We start from the raw sequence: 17,113 nt of genomic DNA on the forward strand, positions 1-17,113 counted from the left end.
ATTAATTTATTAATGCCAATATTTGAATCAAGAAACGAGACGGCCTAATCGTTACTTAGGTCCGAGCAAGATGAAGGTAGCCCAATAATTTTGAAGTTAATATGTGAATTCGTATACCAATATCTAATTCGACGGATACGACTTAAGAGAGAGTTGCAAAGTATTTCTTAGCATGTTAAAATACAAAAAGGTATGTCCTTTGAGTGCTACATTGGTAGTAACGTATAATTACAAAGGTATGAAGCTGGCGGATTTGTGTCGAGCTCTGACATTACTTATTACTGTTTACTCATGTTATTATCCTAGTGTATTAATTATTAATTACTACTCATTATTGAGTTAATTGCGATATGTCGCAGGTTTAAATAAATTTAATCGCGTTCCGAGCTGAATATTTCCAGTTGAGCTTGAACTACTAACAGACTTTGCTTCTTTCAGAAATGTTTAGGCTCTGAAAATGTGCCGCCAAATTATTAATTATAAGTTGTGGAAATCTATCGTTTCGCACGCACATATACTGTTACATAATTATAAAGCCAAAGGCTACGAATACTTTGCGTCCCACTTTGCTAGTCAAATCGAGGAATAATCTTCTGCGCTCCGCTACGCGCGCAATCAATTTTTATATTTATAATAAACGTTGTTTTATCTCATTTTATCAGCGCCAGTTCAGATCGCCAGTCTATTCGGTGGCCGAAGGCCCTTCCAGGCGCGAGTGCATCCAGAAGGGTTAAGGATGCGGGCGCGAACTTTAACGATGCGCCGGCGACACGCGCACACCGAGACAACCATTTGTCGCGTACGACGCGAAACCACGTGGAAAAACTGCTGGTTTTGTCGGTCATCGGGCCACCGATGGTGCACGTCGGAAAGCGCCGAAAAACCCTCTCCTCTCCCTCGTCTCTCTTTCGCCTCCTCTCCTCCCCCCCCCCCGGCCCGCCCCCTGCTTGCGCCGCCGTCATTCCCTAGATACACTGCGCGCTGTTGATTTATCGCCATCCAAATTTTGGCGCGTCCGTCCTACGTTCGCCAATTTTACGCAGAATCGCGACGCTCGTTCATCGGCGATTTTAAATTGCCAATTACTTTCTTCGAAATTCATTCTCTCTCGACAAAAGCCGAGGATGTATAGCCCTTAATTTACTCTTGTTCGATTCGGATCTAATCTAATCTAAAAAGAAGAAAGAGGAATAGATAAAGTAAGATCTTCGGATCGGTGTAAGACGAGTGCCGAAGAGACGGGTATATCGGGATATTTGTATTCGGTATTTTCATACTTTGCGAACACCCCGAGAGACGTTTAACCTCTTGGAGTGTTGACGAATTTGAGAAATCCTGCCAAGAGTGAGTAATGACACGAGACACTGTTTAGACGTTTCGATACGGATCGCTTTTTCTAAACGGTGGCTCGAGAAACGTATCGAAAACTAATCCCTCGTCGATAAGTGGTTGGCGTTTGTTGTATGCATAGGTCGGTGTTTTTCATCTCGTATCGAATAGGCTAGGCTCTATTAGGAAGGACTGTTAGGGGCAAACCGCAGAGGTGAACCCTTACGGTGCGATTTCAGATGAATGAACCCAGCGGGTCGTACAAACAAAAAGGAATCTGCGATTAACGCACTCAAAGTGTCACATAATGACACGGAGCGATTCATTCGGCCTTCAACACCGAAAAATAACGGGCGACAAGTCAATTCCGAGACTTTTGACTCGAGGGGGTGATAAGAGTTGAAAGAATTTTCCAGCGGCCAGTAGCGTCGGTGTGAAAATACTGAACAGATTCCCCTCACGAGACACGAGAATAATAATTTTCGAGCCGAGTGACGGAGTTCGATACCTGTAAATTTCGTATGCCGTCCAATCTATGCGCTCGTAATTGAAAGACACGGAAGAGATATTGGCCGAGCGTTATTTTCAGATTTTTTTTTTACGACGGTGGGACGATTAACAGATCGGATCTAAATAACGCATGCGACGGTAACCTTTTGCGGCGAGAAATATCTCGGAAAACAATTCGGACGATGGTGGCGCAGAATTATGACTCGAGCGCGCTCTCTTCGTGGATTACGATTCGACGATATCGCGCCCCTCTCCCTCGATTTTGTCGCAAAACATTTCGCGCCGCTCAAAGACCTCGTGATGAAAAACAATCGCTAGGAAGAGGGACAGGCGGAGGGGAAAAAGGAAAAAGGACGAAAGCGAGGGAGAGAAAGGTAGAGCGGAGAACACCGAGAGGGGGGAGGAGGGCGAGGAGGGGGGGAGAGAGAGAGAGAAGAGAGAGAGAGGGGGGGGGGGGAGAGGCAGCAAAAGCGAATATGTCTTTAAAAACACCCCCCTAGACCAGATCGGGTTGTTGTCGTCGTGGTAACCATGACGACGCTGCCCCTTGATGGTTGGTTATAACCGTATCCCCACCAAGCGTCTCCGAGCCGACGCTAGATTTCCTCGCGGCGCTGGCCAAGCGAAGAGAGAGGAGGCAGCTCGCAGCCTCGGGCGATCTCACCCCTTCTGCCTCCCTCCGTTCTCCATCCACACCACTCTCGCCTCTCTGCCGCTCTCCGCGCTGCTCCCCCTCTCGTCCCCAAGCCCCACCGCGCGCGCTATCAAGCTGCCGCTCTGTCGTTCGTTCTCCCGCGCCCCTCTCTCGCGCTCCCCGCGCTGACTCCGCGGCCCACACAGTACGCAGGCCACCTCGTCGTCGTCGTCGTTCCCCCTCGGCGAGCTTCGCCTCGTCATCCTCTCTCCCCTCGCGGCCGCCCACCTGCCGTCCCTGCCTCCCCTCGCCGGGCCAAGGAAACGCGGGATCGCTTCGAATTCAAACTACCGAACACGAGGTTACCACGCGTCAAATCTGACACTTGGTCGTCCTACGCCTCGTGCTCGCGCCTCGTGCACGGCGCGCGCGGTTTTTCCGCGGCCGTTTCTCGCTCGTGGTGGCAACCGCGTCCGAAGGTGAGAAGCGAGAACGGAGTGCGGGAACGTCGATCGATTTTTGAGAGCGATGTAAGCGTGATGCGCCCCGAACCGGCGGTCCCCGTTTCTTTCTTTTTTTTCTCAAACGAGCGTTGCTGCTCGTTCCGCGACGGTCTACGACGGAGCGGAACGTCGATCAAGAGAGAGAGAGAGAGAGAGAGAGAGAGAGAGCAAGCGTGCGCGCGCGCGCGCGCGACATTGAACGTTTAAAGTTTTCCTTACGGTAGCCCGGTAACGTCGTTATCGAAAGGATCAAGTTCTGAGACGGCGAAAAATATTCTCTTACAATTTGCCGCTCCGCACCGAGAGCCCAGAGCCGAGCAGCGCGCGCGCGCGCGCGCGCTCGCGATCACGTAACCCGCTCTCCTCCTCGACCGGCACGTAACGCGGAAACGCGGCACGCGTGTCGTACACGCCGAAGGAAGGGAACGCACACGGGGGAGCGCGGGCGCGCGCCAAGGAGGGGGTAGGGGGTTGCGGGGGAAAAAAGGACGGCGGCCGAGCGGCGTGTGCGAAAGTAAGAGAGACAAGCGATGTGCGCGGAACCGCGCGCCAAACTCACCTGACTGACGTCGCACCACATTATTATTTCGCTGACACTGACGACAGCATCTTGGTACGCTGTTGCTGCACTACCGCACACGGTGCTACCGCGACGGTCCGTTTTTTCCTTCGCTCTCTGCGTGACTCGGAGATTCGCGGAGAGAACGGGGAGAAAAGTGACCGAGATCGACCGACGATGGTACGTGGAACCGAAGTTCCACGTTACTTCGGCCGTGAACACGATGAAGTCCTGGTTCCTGCGAGTGCCCGTCCTCTCTCTCACACTCTCTGTCTCTCGCGCGCCTTCGCACTGCGTCTTTTCTCACTCTCCGTGTCTTTCCTGGTACGTGTCCGTTAGCGCGTTACTCCCTTTCTCACGTATTTTTATTCTGTTCAACTCACAGTCTGACGAAAAGTGCACCGCGCGACGCCAAGTGTTGGCCGCCGGTAGGCCCGGTTAGCTCCTCAAGTAACATCGCACGATCACTCCGAACAGATGACAACGCGACTGTCATCGACACACACGATAGCAACCAGCTAGCCATGCAAAGCATTACTGAATACTCTGACAACACTCCTCGCCGAGTAGCGCCGCTCGGTTTCCCCCGAACGCGCGCTCGGCCGTTTCCGGCGACGCTCGGCCCACCTGCACTCCGACGTGAACGCCAGGGCCGTAGACCCGCGCCGACGCGCCACCGTCCTGCCGTCCCGCCGTCGTCCGCGCCACGCGCGCGCTTTGTCCATCGAATTTCGTATCGACGTAGAAAGACCGCGAGCGCGACCAGAGCGATCGTCCAGAAACCATTTCTTATCGCGGCTCGCAAAATTGTCGCGAAAGCACGCGCATTTCGAACAAGCGCTATCCAGCCCGCGAATGGACGACGGTTTCGATCGGCGCGAACATATGTTTGCCTCGTTCTTAACGTTGACATTTCGAGAGAAAAAGTCGATCGCACGCAGAGCGCATAATGCCATATTGTTAGCGCCCGAACGCCCTGATGTAATTGATATAAATGGAAGGATGCGTTTCATTCACGTCGCGTAAATTAATTACATAATTAATATCGGATTTAATATCGTAGGACTGTGTATGTCACTCTGACCGTTGGCGAAAGGAAATTCATTGTCGAAGTGTGTGCAGCTTTTCAGGTATAAACAATGCTTTTATGTCGAATGATTGGTGGCGCTCATTAGCGCGCGGAGTGGCGCGAGGGGGAGGTGCCGGGCTGCGTCGCGGCATATAATAAAAGAAACGGATTCTCTCTCTCTCTCTCTCTCCCTCCCCCTCCCTCCCGCCATCTCTCTCTCTCTCTCGGCGACTCTAGGACTCGCGTCAAGTATTCTCTCTCTCTCTATTTCTCAGAAAGTCCGCGCTCCCCGCGATCCAGAAAAATCGCTCTGTTCGAGAAAGTCCGTGATAGCGCGGGCTGGTCGATGAAAGTTATTGGAGAACGGATCGGCGCCGCTGGAAATATTTCAGCGACGCAGCAAAAACTCAAAATGACTTCACGGGCGCGCGGCTCGCGCCGATTCCCGGCTGGTCGCGCCGTCGTGCTGCTTAATATCTTACGAGACGACCGAGATAGCACGGTCAATCGCGCCACCGCGCGACGCCAGGACCTTGCGGCCAGCAAAGCAATCACGCGCTCGCCAGCGAAGAACCGCGCGAGCAACCAAACGCTTCCCGTCCGCGACGTTTCTCCCGTTCTCCATACGAAAATCCAAGGAAAGATTAATATCCAGCGTCTAATCGTCTTTAACGAATACGCATACATATATTCCCGTTCGCTTCGCGCGATATTATTTCGCCGATAATAATGCTTGCGATATTGCGTAGAAATTAACGTTGGGGTTACCGTAGGGTGACTGGCACTAGAGAGAGAGTAACATAATTAATTTGTTTAGAGAGAGAGAGAGAGAGAGAGAATTTACTTTGTTAGAATTTACTTTGATTTCCAAAACGCTCGATTCGCCGAGAAGCGACGTTTGCGTGTCAGATATTGAAGAGAAAAAGGGGGAGAACCGAGCGAAAACGGAGAAGAGGATGGTAAAGAGGAACTCGCGCATGGGAGTGAGGCTACGTGAGCGCGTCCGTGAGTAAATTTTCATGCGGCCTTAAAAACGCAAGGCGTAGAGCTTCGGAGGTTCGGGCGTACCGTCGAGAGCGCCGAGAGCGGCGCAGCCTTCACCGGGGAACCTCCGGTCTCTCGGTGCTGGGGCCCTCGAGCACGAGGGAGTCGGCCTAACGCCACTACGTTTGAAACTCGCCACTGACTGGTTGGCTGTATACGGCGCGCAGCGCAAGAGAGCCCGAGAGAGAGAAGGTCTCTGCTCTCGCTCACTCGCGCAGCCAGCCAAGCTAGCCGAGCCAAGCGAGCTAGTCGAGCTAGTCGAGCTAGCCGAGCTAGCCGAGCTAGCCGAGCTAGCCGAGCTAGCCCAGCCAGCCAGTCAGGCAGTCAGGTAGTCTCAGTCAGTCAGTCAGCCAGCCAGCCAGCTAGCCAGCCAGCCAGCCAGCCAACCAGCCAACCAACCAGCCAGCCAGCCAGCCAGCCAGCCAGCCAGCAAGCAGCGACGGCGCGGCGCGGCGCGGCGCGGCGACGGGTAGCCGGGGACGAGGAAAGGGCAGACAACGCGCGAGCCACGTTCATACGGCGCGCAGCCTAAGAAAATTCACCGCGAACATTTTTATTCCCTATCGGGTAAAAGGGGCGCGTCATCGGGACGCCGCGACGGCGAAAGGACGCCGGGAGACGTGCGCCGTCGTTGTACGATCGGCCGACTTGCCCGCGCCGGCCAATTCCGCGAATTTTGCGCGTCATTCCGTATGCGGCCACGAGGCAGAGCGCGCCGCGAGCCCCGAGGTCTCCAGCGGAGAGACCGAGAGCGAGTCGTTGCTACACGTACGCCGACGACGCGGTTTCGAGCCGACGCATAACGTCGAGCTCAGTTTCTCTTCGGAGGCGACAGCGACGGTGGAAATGGCGGGGCGTCGGAGTATATTTTCAGCGTGGCTCGAGCGCGATACTGGCGCGTTTCTTTCATTTATTAAACCACGCGGAAAAATCTCGTAAATATAGATATTTTCACGACAGCCAGATGACGTATTCCTACTGTTTCTTTTCACACAGTTCTAAGAAATTTTATCTTTCGATACGATAGTCTATCTACTTTCCCGACTTCAGCTTGGATAAAATCGACATCCGCTAGTTGACGCGGACCTTGAGGGAGAGATTTGAAAATGAGTCGATCGGGACACCCTTCCTTGTAAATGATTTCATTCTCGGATCTCGGAACGGACTTATTCGATCGTTCTCCAAGGAGAACCTGCACGCACGGTGTGGATCAATGAGAACGACAACAGCTAGTTTCTTTATTGTACAATACAGGATACAAGCGTACAAGATCGAGATGAAACGCCGCGCCTCGAATGTCCTGGCGAGGCGCGCGCGCCGGGATTCCCCGTTGACGATTCCGCCGACCGGCGCAACGTGTCTGGCTGTTATTCGTGCCGCGGCTGATGCCACGGAGCGAGAGTGCGGCCGAAGCGTATGGATGGAGGCGACTTTTAACTGGTCGGCGCGACGCGGCGCGAGGATGCGCGGACATTGCCAGGCACGGAACGGCCGGCGCGTCGTCGCCACTACCGTCGTTCGAGTCGAACCCGCGACTCGTCGGCCGCGTACGCGCGTATATCGCTTGTATCACGCATGCACGCGATATATGCGCGCATTACGGCGCCAACGGTGCGCGGCGACGACGGCGACGACGGCGACGACGACCCGCACGGAGAAAAGCGCCGGCCGAGTTTACGATTGGTTGGGTACAGCACGGTGGATGAATCGTGGCCACTGAATGTCCTTGCTCGCCCGACGAGGCCGTGGCGACACGAGTACACCTTATTCGAACGCGGGGCGCGAGGCGCATGCACGGCCATGCGGCCGGCGGCCGGCGCGGCGGCCACGAAAACGGCCGCGAGGTGGAAGGGAATTTAGAATTTGGCACGATGCTGCGCGCTTCCGCCCGCGTTCGCTAGTCGTCTGCCTTTCCCCTCCGCGACGTAGACACGTCGCTGCGTTTCAGTATACTTCAGGCGAGTCCTCGATAAGAGTTTCGTTATTAAATAGTAAATATCTCTTCCCCCCGTCCCTATTTTCGTTAAATTCTCTCGACGACACTTGGGTCACTTACGTACAAGCTCGTCATAATAATGCATTTCAATTTCTTTCTCTCTTTCTTTATGCGTTTAATTTCTAGAAGAGCTTAGCAAACGGAGAAATTTTCTCGGAGGAGACGTAGAAAATAACTTTTCCATCGTCACAGATTAGAGCAATCAGTGCGATTTCAGGCTGCGAAATGAGATATAGGTGTTAAGTTGTGGAAGAGAAACCTGTGCTTCCATTATTTCTAATATTTCCTAACGCACGGTTTATACAAAGGCACCCGCAGAATTCAGTTTGTCGAGGTTTGCCGCGCACAGGCGCCGCTGGACTTTCTCGTTGACTAGGAGCGCTCGTTAGTGCCTCGGCGAAGCTACTCGGCGAGGGATACCCAAGGTGGGGATCAGGAAACGAACGGAGATCTGGCGGGACGTTTTACGATCGTCTTCGAAAGCTGCGACTCCTGTGTGCACTTCCGGCCTGAATTCTTAAACCACTGCCGGACAGACTTCTTTACGCGGAAGCCCGGGATCGCTTGACGCGCCACGAAAACGCGAAATTCCTTCACTTATTACAAATGCTCCTATGTCCAACTGTTTACACTTGTCTCGCAGACAATTAGGCTGTCAAACAGAGGTTAGTCGATTCTCTGTCTCCTCTTAGATAATAACATAGAAAAGATTAGAGAGTCGACTAACTTCTGATTAGCAGTTAACCAGAACATGAAAAACCGGGTCTTAGTGGGGGAGATTTTGTTCAACCATTGGAAAGTTTGCTAAAATATGTGACGTACAAGTCATATGGATAAATGTCACAGCTTGTTTCTCATACAGCACCGAAGCTTTCAGAAACATTGCAAATTGCAGTGTAATATTGTAGAGACGGTTCAGAGACATTCAATTGTAATATTTCGCCGACAATGTTTCAGTAACGTTGTAGAAATATTATAGAGTTTGCAATATATATTTGTAACGTGTTATAATATTGTTTAGAATTGTTAGTCAAATTTATATTATTTCTCATATATTCCAACGCCTAATAGGATGTATAGCAACGCCACTTAATAGTCTCGTGATTTCCGATATTGCCGGTATCGGTCTTCTTCGTCCATGTTTGAACATGTTCAAAGTGTATCTTCGCGACCTCCAACGTGTCTCTTAACGATATCACTCTAATCCACGGTAATTTCTACTCCTATGTAAATATATTAAAATAAACCACAAATTTGACAATAACGTTTGCAATAACGTTGCAATAACGTTTCTAATATGTAAAGCACTTCAGATTTTAATAGATAAAGTTTGAGAATATAGGACAGACATCCCAAAGCGATACAAAAAATGTTGTAATTTTTTCCTAAAGTGCATTATCTGAGGGAGGACATTTCAATGTTACTTCAAGCTTGCAACAACGTTGCTGAAACATTTCGCAACCTCCATGCAACGTTTCTGCAATCTTTCGGTGCTGTACGGGTTATATCGAGAAATATTGTTTTTCATTGAAATGGCAAGATTGTGCATTAAAAATCACGTGCACTCCGAAATATACACGTATATAGCATGTATCGAGAGAAACACTTTGCGCTTTCTTAGAAATTCCCGACAAGTAGCGAATAAATGTATCCCTGATCAAAATCTGTTATTAACCCTTGCAGCTTTTTTGAAACGATCCAAAACGGAGCTCGCAATAGAAGTTACGGTAAAGTTGACACTTGGGATAAACTAGAAAGACGCATGGCACGTTACATCAACATGCAATGTTGAACCAGGCGAAATCCGCGCGTTGTTCGTGTACAGTTATGGCACGATTCTGCCTAGCTGTAACTCCGAGAAAGAGCCGGTGAAAACCGTATTACACCGGCGATGTGGTGCGGCGACGAGATATACCAGGACGGCTGGCTCAATTTTCCCGCCGTTCCCGCCACTCTCGCCATTCCCGCCTTTCGCCTCCGCGACACCAAAAGTTGTTTCGCGGGCGCGCCTCTCTCGCGTCTCGAGAACCGCGTCACCGCGCAGAGGATGCGCCTTTGTATCCCTTTCCTTTCCTCTCCGCGCCCACACTGTTCATAATCTTTCTATTCAAATTGCGGTACAGCTATAATTTTTAATAAGATTGACACATGTAGACTGAAACTTGAATATTTATAAAATAATTCCGTTTCGATCTCGCTGTAGTTTATCTGTAGAGATACACGTATATCGTGTACGGTATTCTGTTAAACCATAGCATAACTAGTAGGTCCACTGCGTCAATTGTTTCGTTTTGCGTCGATCCCTTCTGCGCATCCGACATTGTTCTGGGCAGACCAATGTCAGATGCGCAGAAAGGATCGACGCAAGCATATTAGTTATAATATGGTGTAGCGTTGCTGAGTATACACACACATACACACACACGTCGCTGATCCTGCCCGAGAACGTGGCGGAATACCACGTGGTCGGGACCGCAAAGATCAAGGGGGCCGACAGAGAGAGTAGACCTACTAGTTATACTACGGTTAAACAAAAATTGATAACGCGTTTGTAATTTTCATTGTCTCTAGTCTATCTTTACAAGTAATCGTCAAAGTACTTCTACGGCTGCCTGCAGCTTTATTCAGTTCGGATTAGACGGCGAATTTTGACCGCACATGTCCGCGCTCGATCCCGTATTCCCTATACATAAGATAAAACTTTAGTCTCGAATTGAGTGGCGTTGCTCGGCGATTCGGAATCGGAGGCACCTGTTAACACAGGCCGCTTCGGCGCGCCAGTGACACCGACATCCGGGGACGATGACAGGTGCTGTAGGCTAATCGGTTAATTCGACAGCTCGTGCATACGCGTGACTTCCATTCGCCGAGCGGCTCGTGCCGATTGTTATCGGCCCATGAATTAGAGCGCTAATATAGGAGCAATCAGGGAGGGGCGGCTAAACGAGCAATCTGGACAAAACGTCCTTATGCGAGACGCGAGGTGCGAGGATGCCCCGTGATTATATTAAAATGTTGATACTTTGCTTTCGACATGGAACAATGAACGTAGATACAAAACGATGTCCTAACGATTAACGACACTGTTCTCGGCGTATGTACGATGCAGAAACAGTTATCATTAAGTACCGATCGTTTTTTAGCAAAGTAATTACGGAGTGTCCGAAAGTTCTTGCGCTTCCTTCATCTACGATTCAATCTCAGATTAATTTTTCCCCTGTTAGCTACACAATAATAACTCTTGCGAGTCATTCTTTACTTCACGTAAATACACGCTTAATATCATTTTATTGCATCTTACTTGAAAAGCCAATCTTCGACTCATATATAATTATTATTATTTTCATTTTTAACAAGTTCCAAGAACTTGCTTCAAAATTTGTAACATTCTATATGTATAGCGAGAACTTAGCGATACTTTTTTTTTGCGTAGTCGAGTATCGTCTGATATTGACATCGAGACAGGACATCGATATCTGGTTTCGTCATAACAATCCTAAGCCCCATAGATAGCTTTCTAACAATTTCTGAAAAGACAGCTTGAAACACTTGGCTTGCATGTATGTACATAAATAAAAAAATACACTTCTCCTACAGCAGCGCTTTAAGTCGAAAATAGAATTGACAGTTCATCGAATGAGGATTTGTCTCATTATGCATATTTTTGGCGGGCAATATTTCTACGGTCTATGTATATTATGCACATAATATCGATGATTCTGAATCTGTAAGATGACCGTCGGCCGCTAATAAAGCGGAAAGAGAGAAGGGAAGTCGAATACATCAGCAATCGTTTCACACGACACGTCTTATCGTCGGGGGTGATAAGGCTATCTTTATCAGCGATAAAGTCGTTTTCAAGCTCGACTCTATCTCGGTTGCGAGAACACGAGCGCGAAAGCATACGGTAACGCATGGCGAGTATATGCAGTAATTAAAGATTACGAGATGCTTCGAGATATCGACCATTATCTCTCGATACCACGATGTTTTGTGGTATCGATACTTTGTCTCTTTGATATATTCACCGGATGGATATATTAATATCCAACAAACACAACGTCGATGACAAATATCTACATATACGCAATGCTCTCTCTCTCTCTCTCTCTCTCTCTCTCTCTCTCTCTCTCTCTCTCTCTCTCTCTCTCTCTCTCTGTTTCCCTCTTATTTAATATAAAATAGCAAAAATGAATGAGAATCGTAGGAGATTACAGTATTCATCCCTGGCGAAAATTTTAAGTGAGAGATGATGTTTATATTTATTTATGTAGAGTTTTATCGATGGTTACGCTGTTTGGAAGTACGTTCCAAACGCCTGGTTTAATTCTTTACTGACAATAACATTTTACAAACACATAGAAAACTATAATGGAAACGTTTGAGATTGTATCATTAAACGCAATTTGAACACGTGTAACCGTGAACATGTCATAAACAACTCCATGTTTAAATTTGCATCTCACAAACAATTCAACAAATGTTTTAAAACTCAAATAAAACATAATTGACTCAACATTTAAACAAACTTTTTATAAACATATTATTTTCGCCAGGGATAGTAAATGTAGATCGAGAGCATTGATGCCGTTCGATACTAATGTTCAACGGTTTTTCTCTCAACGTTTAAAAGACGCATCTTCTCGTTTACAATTAACAGTACGTATAGCTCAATTGCTATATTTTGTGAAAGAACAACCCTCGCGTTGTCCGCCATGTTTTTCTCGTAAATATAGGAGCACTTGGTGGTATTAATATTTTCAATTTGTACTTTTTACAAGACATTACAAAGGATATTTCAAACATTTTTATTAATTTAAAGGAGAAGCATCGCTCCTCTCTTATACCGCATGAATATTAAGGACATGATATTAAATATTAACATTTATATCTCATTTGTGAAAGTTTACATTTTTCACAAGTAACATCACGTTGCACTCAGGAAACTGCTGAAATATCTCGCGAAGAGATAACTAAACTCTCATTATTGTGCGATAAATCATATTTTACTACGTTTTAACAATTACTATTCTAATTACGGCTAAGCTTATTTAATTTAGATCGATATAGTATATTGTATATGCTATTGTTCCGGAATACCAATTAATCTGCGAGTTTGTGGGCCTAAAATAACGGATGGTCGTGGACGCAAGTGAAACTGCAAAAATCTCGAAACTATTCCAAACGACTGATGCAAAGTCCGCGAACCCTATACGTTTCGTATAAAGTCATTATTTTAATTTAAAAAATCTTCAACTGTTCGTTCATTTCGACTTTTAATCGTTTCTAACGTCAATGAATGAAATTCCACGTTGGATAATCTAATTAGCCAAGTCGAGATAAAGTTTCGCACGAAATAATGCATTGCTCCAAATTCATTTTATTCAGGGTCGGACGTATCGATATTGCAAATGGATAAATAGATGAATAGACAAAAAGAAAGAGGGCGAATCCTCTCGTAGTAATAGTAGTACGTAAAACTCTCGCTCCACCTCCATGTCCTCCTCTTCCTCCTCCTCCTCCCTCCTCGCCCCTTGCCGCATTCCTCTTTCCGCCTCTGTAACCCTGACCTCCCGTAAAACACACCGAGAAAAAGACTTTTCTGGCGTGTACGCACGAGCGCACCGCCACTTCTACCACGCTGCTGCTGCTGCTGCTACTGCTGCTGCTGCTGGCCGAACTCATGAATGGACCCGCGACTCTATTTACGAGCGCGTGCGATTCGCCCGCCGCCGCTCCGCTTTTATCACCGTCTCGGCCGTCATAGGACGGCGGGGTAAGGTGAAGCGCTTTCGGAATCCCCAGGTTCTCTCTCTCTCTCTTTCTCCTTCTCTCTTGTACTTGTCGGAGGGTCGCCCGCTCTTTCTACCTACTAGACGCCGACTATATCGCGCCGCGCTGAGATATGTATCGGCCTGCGAAATTGTTTTCAAACGGCCGATTGTTCGGCATACTCCAGCGTTACCGAAAGTTGGCGGCGGAGAAGAAAGAGAGTTCTCTTTTTTTTCTGCTTTCCTCCCCTTCCCGCACCTGACCGCGGATATTTTGCTTTCGTGTACGATCGAAATGCGCGTTAGGCGGACAAGTCAATGACATATCGAGAGATCGACGTTTCCTCGTAACGAGGCGAAGGATCAAAATGAAATTGGTACGTAAGGGAGCACATATTAAGTGTCACGAGTGTCCTTACACTTTTGCAAATGGCCGAACATGTTTGTAACATCTGCGAAATATTTGTCTCACAAGTAACGATATATGTTCATTTTTGCACTAGTTTATTCCCCGAGAATTATATGCACTAAGAGACAGTTACTTTTTCAGAGTCAGAGAATAAGTCAGATGAAAGAAACACAGTAGTGGAGCCTGTGGCTCACGAAATTTCGTTACATTAGAGTTAAGTATTAAAAATTAAACAATTATAAAAATCAATTAATAATTTGACATTCAATTACAAACTATTAATGAGCCAACAGATTTGCATAGGATGAGTTATCTTTTCACATACCACATTTTCTGTATGTATCGATACTTGTCCCAAAGGTACGAATAAACGATTCGTTCCTCTTCTCTTTCTCCACTACTTCTTTCCAATTTTTACCTCCGACCATTATTGCGCCGAGTTTACGGTGCATGTAATTTGTCATACACATAAGAGGCGTATCCCGCGGACCTTTAAAGCAAGATTGTTAATAAGAAGCGGTTAAGGCCCACCGTGACCTACGGTAAATTTCACCATCTCGCTGCAGGTTTTAAATTCGATCGCACGGCGCGAGTAACTAAAAGGATCATTAATACATCTCGCCCAATTATAATTCATGTCGCGTGACCGATCGACGCAATGCCGCGCTAACGTGGTGGACGAAAGTCCGCTGATGGGAGCCATCGATTTGTGAGATCTATCCCTTTGAAAGCCACAATTTCGCGAAACTCGGGGATTTTATTCTAGAATTCGCATACGCTCGGAGCACGGCGTTTTCTCACGGCGATGTTATAGGCGGCGTGTTACTGGTTACTTATTTGGAGCGAACAATTATGAGAATAAATATCATAAGGGTATTTCGATGGAAGCCTTGCAGCATCTCTTCTTTGTTCAGAATATTTGTCTTTGTAAAATTGCTAGTTGTTGCTCGTGAGAGAGCTATGAAAACTTGGGGTTGATGAATCTTGGTTTGCCGAGCAACAATATACATCAAGTCAATTAGACGATATATCGTTGCGCTATTCATCCCGTTCGCAGTGTACGCGGCAAAGCGGTGTTTGCGTAGGATAAATCAATTAAGTGCTTTCTTCCATTGCGATCGTATGCATATGTTACATTGCGCAAACACGCGCTTGCGAGCATGTACCGCGAGCATGTATCGAGAAAAATTCGCAGGACTCTCAAACGATTATGCAATAATTACAGCGACTGCGAAACGGGATCTGTAGCATTCTTTTTTTCGATTATTGATTCTTGGATATATAAGAGGTGTTCTTGGGATCTTGTGATACACTATTCTGTTATGGGATTTCTGGATTTCTAATTTGAAATCCTTTCTCTCTCCTAGCGAAAGCAATGAAAGAGAGCTTTCATTAATTTTTAATATTAGTATTAAGTCTATCGGAATCACCTTCTCTCCTGTGCAAGTGCTTGCAAACTTTTATTAGAAGATTATACTTTCGCGGTATAAAGTTTTAGCTATAGTCCTGATTAGTCAATTTCAGTTAGCGATTTCATGCCTGTTTGTAAAATATAGTCTGTGGCGCAAATGGGAAATGAATTTATTTAGATGAGAAGTAATTAATCTCTAGAAGCGACCAATTTTGGTATAACCGATAGGTGCTTTAACTAGGTTTCAACAAGCTATGATTGTCGCGTAACAAGCTTGAGCGAATCTCGCTTGTTAGCTACCTTTGATTAGGAATTCTCTGGTTCTTTCTAAATTGCAGTTCCTAACGTAACATAGATAGAGGAGGAAATTTTAAAAGGGGGATGACCAAGACTGATTATGAGCACAACAACGTTTGGGGTTCCTGTAGCTGGTTTCCAACAATTGTCATTTTTGCGTATGTATGTAACGTAGCGTGTAGCAGATATCAAATAACAAGTTGCTCTCTACTACCGAATCTACTCTCGTAGTCGGAATTAGAAGTCACAGAACCAATCTCTCGCGCGTCAACCGCGTATAATTTCTACTCTTCTCTCAGACATCATCTTCTTTATTGCACCGTCTGTGTGCGCAGTATTACCAACGTGCTCGCACAGTGCAGGTTCCATCGAATATCTAAAATGACATCGTCCAACCCACACCGCACTTCCCCGCTCCTCTCGGACTCGCTCCATCTCCCCGTGGTCTCGCTCATCTCTCCCACCTTCATCTCGCTTTCCCTCCCACCTGCCACTCGAATCCTTCCCACTCACACCACTTGGCTCTCTCGTCCTCCTCCACAAGAGTGCGTCCAGCCCCTACCCTACACCCGCACACCCTATCCTCCCTCGTCCTCCCTCGTCCTCCCGATCCCGCCCGCGTTATCCTGCGCCATCCCCTGCGTCCTGGCCCACCCTCCCCTATCAGCCTCTTTTCCCCGTCAGCAGCATCTTCTTCCTTCCTTCTTCCAGTTCCCGCCTCTCGTCTCGTACGAATTATCGACGGGCGCAATTCCGATGGATAAGAGCGGCGGCGGCTTATTATCGACGATCTGTAATACCGACTGGTCGTCGGTATCAGACGCGAATACCGACCAACCGTAATGCCAACCAACTGCGATACCGGCGCGCGAGGCACGATATGCTGCCGCTGATTATACGCGAAATGCAGACAAACCGGAATGCGGCGAGAAAAATGTATTGACACGCTGTAACGCCCACGGCGCAAAGTGCCAAGATGTAATGTCGAGATGCATACCGCACGGGTCCCTCTCGTTAACCCGGCAGTAGCCGCGAGATCTTCCGCAGGGCGAACCGTTGGGCGACGGCCGACGTGCCTCTTCATGCATCGCGCGATTACAAATAATTATATTTATTACTAAACTTTGATGTATATCTGTTAATACACATTTCGTTTCCTAAAGAGCAGCACGAGTATTTGATAATTCGCAAGTGTTGCTGTATTATTTCCTACTATCACCAAACGAGAATTGCGTTTTATTAATATATTTTGATAACATAATGTGTGAATTGATAAATTTATTCTATTTGGCTTTACGTAACGTCATTACGTATCGTTACGAACTTTTTTAGGCGACCAATTTATTAATTTTTTTTATCGAACTGTAATTTTATGTTGGCAAGCTCTTCGAAAGATTTCAACAGGGCAAAATATATGTATAATTGATATATATATATTTTTTTTCTTGGCTTCCTTTTATTCTTTATTCTTCTCTTTTGTGTTTTTCGATGAAAATCTAAGTCAGAAATTCTCAGTGGAATTGGATATCGAGGTACGGAGTATTCGACGCTCTGAAAAGTGGAGGAGCCAAACGATGCGCA

At 47.3% G+C, this 17,113-nt stretch overlaps 1 protein-coding gene across 2 annotated transcripts in view; it reads right to left on the minus strand.

Annotated features, from left to right (window-relative positions):
- The window catches only part of LOC105569571 (basic-leucine zipper transcription factor A), a 96,187-nt gene that overhangs the window by 46,250 nt on the left and 32,824 nt on the right, over positions 1-17,113 (minus strand). The window contains exon 1 of one of the 2 annotated variants that reach the window (XM_012026142.1): positions 3,536-4,109. The exons of the other annotated variant lie outside the window; for it this stretch is intronic. Within the exon in view, the coding sequence (XP_011881532.1) occupies positions 3,536-3,556 (21 nt within the window). The 5' untranslated portion in view covers positions 3,557-4,109. Of the gene's footprint in view, positions 1-3,535; positions 4,110-17,113 lie in introns of those variants that run through there. 2 annotated transcript variants of the gene reach the window in all.

The sequence above is a fragment of the Vollenhovia emeryi genome, unplaced genomic scaffold (assembly GCF_000949405.1).
Source record: "Vollenhovia emeryi isolate VEMERY1.0 unplaced genomic scaffold, V.emery_V1.0 DF939123.1, whole genome shotgun sequence".
In the NCBI taxonomy this organism is placed as follows: Eukaryota; Metazoa; Arthropoda; class Insecta; order Hymenoptera; family Formicidae; genus Vollenhovia; species Vollenhovia emeryi.